At 41.7% G+C, this 11,392-nt stretch overlaps 1 protein-coding gene across 3 annotated transcripts in view; it reads right to left on the bottom strand.

Annotated features, from left to right (window-relative positions):
- Window positions 1-2,288: 2,288 nt before the first annotated feature.
- LOC6035692 (cationic amino acid transporter 2) overlaps window positions 2,289-11,392 on the bottom strand; it is a 32,430-nt gene continuing 23,326 nt past the window's right edge. Inside the window, exons 3-7 of one of the 3 annotated variants that reach the window (XM_001845774.2) lie at window positions 9,517-9,801; window positions 8,725-9,451; window positions 8,468-8,658; window positions 7,970-8,245; window positions 2,289-3,085 (exon numbers count right to left, since the gene is read on the bottom strand). In XM_001845774.2, coding sequence (XP_001845826.2) covers window positions 2,991-3,085; window positions 7,970-8,245; window positions 8,468-8,658; window positions 8,725-9,451; window positions 9,517-9,801 — 1,574 coding nt within the window. In that variant the 3' untranslated portion in view covers window positions 2,289-2,990. Of the gene's footprint in view, window positions 3,086-5,960; window positions 7,838-7,969; window positions 8,246-8,467; window positions 8,659-8,724; window positions 9,452-9,516; window positions 9,802-11,392 lie in introns of those variants that run through there. The other 2 variants (XM_038253606.1, XM_038253605.1) reach the window with 2 other exon arrangements.

Here is an 11,392-nt window from a genome sequence, read left to right as displayed (position 1 = left end):
TTGAATATTCAAAATTCAAGTGAAGCTCGGAATTTTTTGAACGTTCAATAGAGTAATCTACGTTCGTTTGTATTGCGTGTACGTACACAAAAATTAAGTGAAGTTAAATTTTGTCAGCCAGAAAATCAAATGGTGCACTAGTGTGCGTACGCGAAACGTCATAAAGCTCTATTGTGGACAATAAAAAATAAAAAAATCAAACCATCCACATTAACGACCCCCGGGTCTTTTGTGGTCTCTATTGCAAGTTTCTGCTCGAACCTAGGAGTCCGAAGGCTTGAATGGGGAGAGCACCCAAACCTCTTTCTACTCCAAGGAACCTTCCACCCCAGTGTTTGAACTGACGACCTTTGATTGCGAGTCCAACCGCCGCCAGCGATTCCACCGGAGTAGGCTTGGTTTGGTGTGTTGTTTGTACTTATGGCATGAAGACGACTCCTACACCTGGAATGACTTAACGGCCTAACAACCAAGGCCGGGACCGACATTTTACTTCCTCATCCGATGGAAGGTTGCAGCAGATGGGAATCGAACCCAGAATCATCCGCTTACAAAGCGGACAGCGTAACCATTCGGCCACGCACTGCCACACATGATTGTGGACATGATACTTTATTGATCGCTACTTCCCCGAACCCGGTCAGGCGGGTATGGTCGTTGTCCAGAACCGCGCGCGGTTCTGGGCAACGGCCATACCCGCCTGACCGGGTTCGGGGAAGTGGCGTTCGGGGAAATGGCCGTTCGGGATTATGGTCATTCGGGAAAATGATTTTCAGGGATGTGGAAAATTAGGGGAAGTGGCCATTCGGGAAAATGGTTTTTAGGGGAAGTCGCCATTCGGGGATGTAGCCGTTCGGGGAAATGGATCGTTCGGGGAAATGATTTTCGGGTAAATGACATTTCGGGAAAGTGTATTTTCGGAGATGTGGCATTCGGGGAAATGTCTCTTCGGGAATGTGGGTTTCGGGGAAATGTCATGGATTCAAACTAAAGATCAAAAATTTTCAAAAATTCAAGAGATTATCAAATCAAACCAAACATGCTTAAAAATGATTCAAGACGCAAGGGAATGCATTTTAAATTGATTTCAGCTGATTGCACTTAAATTTCCATTGAAATTTTGATGTTTTTTGAAAAAAGAAAATAATAATTTTTTGTCCCCTGATTTTTCGGGGCAACAAAAACTTTAAATAAAATGTGTACCCGCCTTATGTGTTGTTGAAAAAATCACAGCACGATAATTTTTTAATTGTTTTTACCATTATGTTTTGGGTTTTTCAGAAAGTATTTTTTATTAAATTTATTCTAAAAAGAAAGTTTCAAGGTATCGATTTTTTTTACATTTGTATGGCACTTTTCCTGCGCTGCTGCCAAAGTGTATACATTTTTGTTTGTACTAATGATGCAAAGAGACTTTTTTGGTTAAAAAGAAAGTACTCACATAATTAAAAAAAAAAATCACAGAACTTGATAATTCTTGGAAGAGTTGATCTTTTTGAATTCATAAAACCTTTTTTCAAAGAAAATTAACGAGCATTTACATCAATGTTGATAACAATATATTTTTGTAAATCTATTTTACAAAATTAATAAATTCTATTTATAGTTTATCTTATTTAAAAAATAAAAACGACTTTTGATGAAACAACCCAATAATTTGAAAATTAGAGGTTTGATTGATAACAGATAAAAACGGCTTCGTTTACAACTTACTTACTTTTTACTCAAGATTTGAAAGTTTTCTTGAGGAATTCAAACTTTGAACCAAATGTATGCGTTCAAAAAGTTTGATGATATTAACGTTAGCCTAAAAAACATTGTAATTTGGTTTAAAAACATTCCGGAAAATTCCTTCTGGTCTCGGGAAAAAACCGGGAAATTGAAAATCGAAATCTGGTGGCCACCCTGGCCTTAAACTCTATGCATTCTATTTACACTTAAATCACTTGTCCAAGACTCAGGAGAAATGCTCACGCTCTTAAACAGCATCGCAGCTGATACTTACCTTACCACCCACAATTTAAAATATGCGTAAAATTTACGCATTACCAGATCACTCACCTATCAAGATTAATACGCACACACCTTATAGCTCAGCAGATTGCCACTTTACCTTTTTTGTCCCTCAAACCATGCGTCGACTCGATACCTACCTTCACCCAATAAGCAACATCGGTGGGGTCCCAATTTTCCCCTTTTTCTTTTTTTTTCCACCCAACCAGCTGTTGATGACCATTATGGAACGTGCGAGGCACCGCCGCCGCACGTGATTGAAACGCCACTTTTTCCCGTGTGTAACACGTTCATACATTTTTCGTACATTTATTTCATAAGTGTGTGATGGTTTGGTGAATATCTTTCATGCTTTATTACTTTCGCTTTCGTTAAAATAAATTAAAACAAATAAATGGTGTTTGTGTGTTTGTGTATATGTGGTTACTGTTTTTAACGTTACTTTCGTTCATCTGCTGGCAACACTTCCGCGGGAGGGGGGGGGGGGAGGCTCCGCGACTTGCATCCATGTCGATTTTCGTGTTGAACTGTGCCGAGTTGCCCAACATCAGATAAAGCTAAACATACTAATTAGATGAACCGTTTGCGCCTCTCTATACGTAACTTTTGTCTTTCTTCTTTTCATTAATATGGCAAGTTTGGGTGATTGTTGTTAGTATTGTCGGTCATTTTGTAACCCTTTGTTCAATTAAGTTTTATTTGCTACTTTAACATGATTATTTATAAATAGTTGTTTTTTTTCTTTTTCCTTTCGTACATATAAGTTGCTTACAATTTGAATATTGACTATATTGGCGTCCTGTGATTGTCCGTGCTAAGCATGCAACACTCGAGCTACAACCAAAAATCCTAAACCTAAATCTCAATCGCTACAATCCACGTTTCACGTTTCCTAGCCTTCAGAACAAAAATATCACCTTTGCTCACTAATTTGTTTTACTCCTTTGCGGGCGTTCCAACGTTTCGACGTTGCCGTCTCAGCGAACGTACTTGATCTTGGTCCAGCCGGACTCGCTGGCAAACACCTCCCGGTAGCTGTTCCGGAATCCGTAGAACGCGTACAGTGCCAAACCTGACCGGGAATTGATGATTTTTCATTTTTATTTAGAGTTAAATCGTTGCCCATTTGTGGTTCATGCACTAGAGTTAGGCGATTACAGCGATCATGCGGGGTTTTTTTTCAGTGGGTTAGCGAGTTATTTGGGAGGTGAGCTTTTAACGTCGTTTTTTAGCTAATCTTGATTGAGCAAGGTATTTAGACCGACCACATGCAATAGTCGGTCAGAAGGAGTTTGCTAAAAGCTATAACAAAACTGTTGCTTGCTTTCGACGGTTGTGTAGTAACATAGCTTTGGTAGGTTGAGTTTTGCTACGTTTTTACCTGACTCTTTTTGGAAGTACCACAGAGAACAGATGTATATCATTGAACAAACAGCATTGAAAAACGTGTGTAAAAATTCAAACCAAAATACGTTGAAAAGAGCTAGGATGTGCACCATCCGCCTAGATAGCACCACTTCCAAAATCATGATGGCCTACAGTAGCAGAACGTTGGACCATCTAATCACTGCATAAAACATTCCGTACGAACGACATCAGACCAATGTCTGACTGCCCTTCATCAGAGGGTTGCAATTTTACGCGCCAAAGAAGGTAAACAAAACGAAATCGGGCATAACATGTGTAAAGGCACTATTTTAAGTTGTCGCTTGAAAAATCATTTTTGAATGATTTTTTTGTTATGTTTTTGTTAATGTTATTGCATTTTTGCATTATTTTTAGTCAACTGGAATTATACAGAAGTGAATTTTATATTTAAACAAGGTTAACATTTATTTTCTTTCGAAATTATTGAGCCTTTTTCATTGTTAGGTCAAGTATTCTCAGCCGCGACGGTGGCGCCGCCAAGCGTATCCTGCACACTCTAATTTATTTGATGCAAGATTGTATGCAACGCATTTTTTTAGTTTACACGGTTTACACACAAGTTAGAACCAAGATGTACATCTGTTCTCTGTGGAAGTACTAAGCATCAAGCATTAGCTTCACTTACATTTTTACTCTTTCCACTCAACATTTGTAAGATTGATTAAAAAAATGATTGAAATTCCACAACACAACTACTGACCTATTGTTTATAATCCCGACTCGCTCCATCATCAGAACATGAAGAATATTAAACTTGTACACTGAAACCCCGATGGTTTGACACCAATTGTTGGCAGACGAACAAGGTCGAACAACATGATTTTAAATCGGAAATTGGAATGCATGTTCAGATTATTCGGACAATTTTTCACTAGGAAAAGGTAAAACATTTTTGTAAATAAGAAATATCATGTATTTTTGAAACATTATTCATAAAAAAATCTCCAAACTTTAGGCATTTCCAGTAGAACAAATTTCATATAAAATGTGAAAACGTTTGATTCCTGATTCGAATTCAGTTTAAAATACACTATAAATCGATAATTTTATGAACAAAACTAGTTTAATCGAATTTCAGGCAATTTTTTTAAAACAATTTTATCTAAAATTTACATGCTTATAAACTTAGTTAACTAAACATAAACATTGATTTTTTTTTTCTCAAAAACTATATCAGCAACCTTTGTGATGGAACATTTGACGTAAAAATAAAGTTTGAACACCTTAAATCTGATTTTAACAAGAAAAGGTCTGACTATCAATGTCACCCCGGAATTCTAACTAAGATTTTTTAATGTAGCAATTTTTTGAAACGTTATTGAAAAAAACTTTTGTTTTCAAAAATTGTACAAGGACTTTGTGTGGCCTACCCCAGTACATGTTTTAAAAATAATAATCTTGAGAAAACCCTTAACAGTTGAAAAATATTACAAAAATAAATTTAAATCCTATCAATGTCCCCCCGGTTTAAGGTAACTAAAAAAGTGTCAAACAAAAAAGTAACCAACCTGCGCACAGTGGGAAAAATTGAGTCAAAAAACGGACTTAATTGATGCTGGTCAATTAGAACTTTCAATCAAGACTTTTATTATGTAAAAAATTCCTGTAAAATCAATTGGTGATGGTGAGAACCTGCGGAAATTAGCGCAAGGCCCGTTTAAGGCCAATTTACTCTATTTGTTTACTGTTTTTATCAGTTTCAAATATGTTGCTGAAATGCTCAAAGCGTTGACTCAACTTTTTCTTCTCTCTTCTCTACTCCATCGAAATTATATAAAGGTGCATTTCGATGGTTCTCACTATCACCAATCGATCCTCTGAATTTTTCTTTTAAGAAAGAGTTTTGTCAAAGTACTGAACATTTCAGCTAGATGTACGAAACTAAGATAAAAAGGAAAAAATAGGGTAATAGGGCCTTTTAGGTTGGTTCTTACTATCACCAATCGATTCCTAGGAATTTTTCACATAAGAAAAGTCTTGGTTGAATGTTCTAATTGACCGGCATCAATAAAATCTGTTTTTTGCTTCCATTTTCCCACTTTGCAGCGGGGGTTGAGTGTAATTTGAACAAAATGTTTTTTCTTGCAACTAGGAATCATATATTTACAAACAAAAAACATGAAATTACATTTTATAACATGTAATTAACCGAATTTCCTTTTTAGAGACCTAACTTGAATTTGAAAAAGATTTTGTTTACATAAAAACTTGTCAAATTTCATATGTAACAAGTTAATTTTCATGTGATATATGAAATTTAACTTGTTATATACGAAATTTAATAAGGTTTTTTTGTTAACAAAATCTTTTTATATTATAATAATTACCAATTTCAAGTCAAACCTTACGACGCAGTTATGGCCGTCAAATGAAATTGATTCGGAAAAAATAAAAATGACGATAATTTCTATTCCTAAAAGTTTACAAGTTGTTCATCAGAATTTCAACACATTTCTTTATTTGAGCAAACATAATTTGTAATCGAAGATTTAATTTGCAATTCTTATTTTTTTCTTTAATTTTATATCAAAACACATTTGAGATATTGAGCAGAAAGAGTAAAAACCGAAGTGCATCCAACATTGTTGTAAGTAAATATTTTTTAACTATCTACGTTAATGTCTACTATTAATCAAATAAACTGTACAAAGCACCGCTTCTAACGTTCGCATCGCTCATTCAATCTCTCGCTCCCACAATCACGCATTCGGCAGGTACTGCTTCGGTGGCACCGTCTTTTTCAGCCCGTTCTTAAACTCCGTAAACGACATCCGGTGCTCGAGCGAGCTGCGAATGACGCTCGGTCGCGTTTCCGGCGTGATCGCCTTGATCACATCGTCAAAGAGCAGCTTCTGCTTCTTCTTGGTGTCGAACGGCCGGAGCGTGGTGAGGTTGGCGGTCGGCGAGGTGACCTCGGTGGGTTGTTGTGGGGTGACCGTTGACGGAGGAGGAGCAGGTTGGGTGGGCGTTACGGATGCGACGGGTGGGGGAAACGAAACTTGGCGATCGACGATCGCGACCGTCCGGGGACGGGGTTTGTTGGTGGGACCACGTTGGAGCAGCTGTTCGAGCTTGGATTTGAACACTTCGCGAGGGTTGGCCGAGGGATCGGGGTCGTCCTCGGTGGCTTCGGGAGTTTTGGTGTCGACAGCTGGCGGGGTTTGGGTAAGCTTGCGAAGGGTCACTTCGCTGTACCCTGAGGTATTGATGGTTGGCGAGTGGAGTAGCGAGGGTCGTGGGGATTTGGATTTCCCGAGGGTGCTGTACAGTACGGGGTCGAATTTGGGGGCTTCGGGAACGGGACTTCGCGGTGGGATTGGCGAGGTGACCTTGACCAGTTCGCTGTCAGGCTTGAGCGTGTTGTACACGACTTGGTCGAACTTTGGCGCCGGAGGTACGGAACCTTGAGGCGAGTGTTCCGCGGTGTCGGTTTCACTTTCGTTTGTGGCAGTGCTGTTGTCCAGGAGGATAACAAAGTTTGGCTCGCTGCTACTTTTCTGCAGCTTTGGACTGTCCGAACCGTCTTCTTCGGTTAGGTTTGTGGGACTTTTTCGTTTGAGTGGAGGTTGCTTGGGATTTACTAGCAGAGTGCTCAACCGATTTATGAACTGTTTCTGCTTTTGACTGTCCAATCGGTTGTAGTGAACATCTTCTTCGGTTGAGTTCAGGCTTTCCGCGTCTTCATCCTGACCAACCACGAAGGCCGCTCTTGGGCGAATGGGGGGAGGTTCAACGGTTTCTTCAACCGGAGGTTGATTTTGAGCAGCATTTGCCGCCACTTCCGCGAAGATCTCTTCTACCAGCATTGAAATCTCATCCTCTCGATGGATATCGGCGATCACGGATTGCTCACGGAACACTGGACTTGCCAGCGATTCGTCGTCCAGCGACGGGTAAGTGTGCTCGTTCTTTTCTTCATCGTCCAAGATGTCATCGAGAATTGCAATAGCTTTATTGGTTTCTTCACTAGATCTATCCGACTCCTTCTCGTTTACATCCTCTACAAAGTATGCCTTCCCACTAGGTTCCACCTTCTCCGTTACCAAATCGGCCATCTCGGAAACTGCCACAATCTCATCAATACTACTCTTCGGTGACGGAGTCCTTGATTTCGCCCTGCCCTGCAGAACATCCTGATCCTTTCCGCCCACCTCCTTATCAACCCCACCCAGCGGGATCAACTTCAGTCCCTTCTCATCACCGTTGATCGCGTTGCTCAAGTTCTTCGAGTAATACCCGTTGGCCGTAACGGTCGACGTTTCGCTACCATGCTCAAACCCCCCATTCTCGATACCCTCCGAGGTACAGACGTCGCCATTCTCACCCACCCGAGGCTCTTCCTCGACCTGCTCTACACTACCACGACAACAGGCACACGCCAGGTACATGGGAAGACCTGAGTTACAGGGGGAGGGGGACAGGGATTAGTTTCATGCAGCATGCACTACCTCTACTACCGCGTACTACTGGATTAAGAGGGAGGGGGGGTTCTTCTACGCAAGTATTAGTAAAAGCCCAAACAACTCACCGATTCCCATCCAGATGCCGAAGCGGATCCAAGTGTACACGTCCAGCATCAGCATCAGGTAGATGTTGACGAATATGCTGATGGCGGGCAGCAGCGGGACCATCGGAACGCGAAAGGGGGCCTCGCCGGATTCGCGCGGTTGAACGGACATGAGCAGGAGCACGAGCAACATCACCGACAGGAGCGTGCCGGCCAGGGTGAGGGCCCACGGTTCCATGTCGTAGAGCGCCTGTTTGGCGTAGTAGATTGTGAGGGCTAGTGCCAGCGAAACGAGACCTGGCAAGAAAGGGTTGAGTTGTTATGATAATTACAACAATATAAAAAAGTTAAATACAACATCTTTCAAACTTTTTGCTACACCCTAGACAATTAAAAATCGGTGAAAGTTTGCTGAACAAACAAGGATGTTTTCAAAAATTGGTAAATACGAAAATATTTGCTCTTTTCCAGCGAAATTTAGGAATATTGAGAGGCAATTAAAGAAACAAAAATACTCACAATATAGTGTCACCAGAATTCCAACTACATTGGATGATATACGAGTTGGCTCCTTCATACACCCGGCCGAGAACAGTTGCTTCATGAAGGCAGACCCGGTCAGCCGATTGCCGGATTTGAGTAGATTCGAGTTCTCGTACGCCTGCTTGCTGGTCGACGGGATCGTGTTGTTCTTTGGTTCTTCCGAAAATCTTTTGGAGACATTGTTATTATTATTTGTTAGGGTTAAGATCACGACGACAGTTAAGGAGCATTACCTGAGAATGAGAATTGAGATCGCTACCGCGGTGTACGCCGTCAGCGTACCGATCGACAGCATATTGACTAGAGCTTTCAAATCGAACAATCCGGCCATCGTCCCGGTGAGCAGGGCGGCACACATCGTTCCAAACACTGGCGTTTTAAACTTGGGACTGACATCGCCAAGCGCTTTGAATATCAACCCATCCTGGGCCATCGCGTAGATAATCCTAGGCTGGGGGAACATGGCCCCAAACAGGCTGGCCACGAGGCCAATAATACCTCCGATGGCCACCGTCCACTTGGCAAAGTTCCAACCGATTTCGTTGAACACGAACGGCAGCGGGGCGTTGACGTCCTGCTTGTAGTACGGCCACATCAGCGTCAGCACGGTTGAAACCCCAAAGTACGCCAGGAAGATCGTGCACAACGAGAGCAGAATCGCTCTCGGGATTGCTTTCCTTGGATTTTTTACCTCCTCGCCGGTAGTAGCTATACAGTCGAAGCCGACAAACCCGAAGAAACACGTGGCCGCTCCGCGCAGCGTTCCCTCAAATCCAAACGGGAAGAAACCTCCCTCACCAACGTTGTATATCGAGGACACGTTCGCCGGGTTGATGTTCCAGTTGGAGATGTCCGCGTTGATCGTTCCGGCGATTATCACAAACAGAACAATAAAGATGTTCAGAACCGTGAACAGGTTGTTCACCATGGTCGATTTCTTCAGTCCAAACGCAAGTGCGACTGTGAAGCAATAATATCTTCAGCTCAAACCCCTCAAAAATTACCGGTCCTCCCCACAAACTCACCTCCAAGCAAGATCGCCACGGTGAACCCGAAGAAATCGAAATAGCTGGACATAAAGTCCCACTCCATGGGGGCGACCTCACGGAAGTGCAGCTTCATCGTATCGTTCGCCAGCGTGTCGATGTACAAACTCAACCCCCGGGACACGCTCGCCGAACCGATTATGTACTCCAGGATCAGGTTCCATCCGATGATAAACGCCATGAACTCGCCGATGCACACGTAGCTGTAGATGTACGCCGAGCCCGATTTGGGCACTCGTGCTCCGAATTCTGCATAGCAAAGGCCTGCGGAAGAAGGTGAGAAGAAAATATTGTATTATAATAAGAAATTCGAGTAATTGAATATGGTCAATACAAAAAAATGTACATAGAATTGATATCAAGCTGAACACTGTCCTATTTGTGTCTTGCGAACCTTCGTGGTGAACGGACACTAGAGCTGCGGTATTTTTTACTACCTAAGCTCAGAGTTATTTCAAAACAAAATTCACAGTCTTTTTAAAGACTACCTGAGTTATTTTCCAAAATTCTATACAGTCTTTTCAAGACTAACACCACCTGAATTTTGTTGTATTTTACAAACGAAGCCATCTTTTTAAGAGAACTTTGCTTGCAAAATGCGTCAAAACAAAGGTAAACGCAAATCTTCTGAAGATTTGGTCGTTACGTCGGTGAAGCGTTTGAACGCTAAACCGGCTAACGGAAACAGAAAAAGAAAACAGCCTCTTCTGAGGTCTGATTCTGATTCTGAATGTGAGGTCAATCCTCCAATTCCATTGACAAACAGTTTCGGTGTTTTATCCGAAACTGAAGACAAGGAACCTTCTCCTCGTACTGAGCCTTCTGCCGTCGAGAAACGAGTAAAGGCTCCGCCAATTGTTGTGACTTCCGTCTCCGATTTGGCCAGCTTTCGAACGCAACTGAAGAATTGCAAGGAAACTTGCAATTTGAAAGTTTCGTTCCAGCTTGGTCGAAGAGGAGAATGTCGCTTGTTGACGGAATCTTTACAAGATCACCAAACTTTTGTTGGTTATTTGAAAAACCACAAACACAATTTCTACACGTATGAGACCAAGAATGCTCGGCCATTCAAGGCGGTCTTGAAAGGTCTCTCCAACGACTTGTCGGTGGATGAGATCAAAAACGAACTTAAGGTGTTGCTTGGCTTTGCCCCATCCCAAGTAATACCAATGAAGAAAAAATCAAACGGGAATATTTCTCGCTTTGGTTTGACTTCACAATTTTATCTGATTCATTTCAACAGAAATGAAATCAACAATTTGAAACTTTTGGACAAAGTTCAGTTTTTGTTCCATGTACGGGTAAAGTGGGAGCATTTTAAGAAACATGGCGGTAATGGCCAGAATCTGACCCAGTGCCGGCGTTGCCAGGCATTCGGTCACGGTACTGATCATTGCGCCATGGTTCCAAAATGCATGGTTTGCGGGGATTCTTCTCACGACAAGGACAATTGTCCCGTGAAAGAAGTCACCCAATTTAAATGTGCAAATTGTGGTGGAAATCACAAATCAAATTTTGGGATTGCCCCATCAGAAAAAGGTTTTGGATTCTCGTGCTAAGCATCAGCCGAAATCCAAACCGAAATTTTCTCAAAGTCAGGTTGTACCTGCATCTTTAAATCAAACGTTCGTGCTGTCTCACTCGAACAATTCTAGAAATACCCCTACCGTGGAAAAGTTAGGTAACAACAATGGCATTTCTTATGCTAACGTCGTTTCGGGTTCATCCACGAATTTTAAATCCTCTACCAATCTTTCTGAAATTGGGCAGGTACCTCAAATCTCATTTGAAAATTTTTCTGCTGGCAACGCTTTGGGATCTTCTGATCTCGGCGATGTTACGTTTGAAAAATGAC

This window comes from Culex quinquefasciatus, chromosome 2, assembly GCF_015732765.1.
Source record: "Culex quinquefasciatus strain JHB chromosome 2, VPISU_Cqui_1.0_pri_paternal, whole genome shotgun sequence".
In the NCBI taxonomy this organism is placed as follows: Eukaryota; Metazoa; Arthropoda; class Insecta; order Diptera; family Culicidae; genus Culex; species Culex quinquefasciatus.
This window is presented reverse-complemented; position numbering and strand designations above follow the sequence as displayed.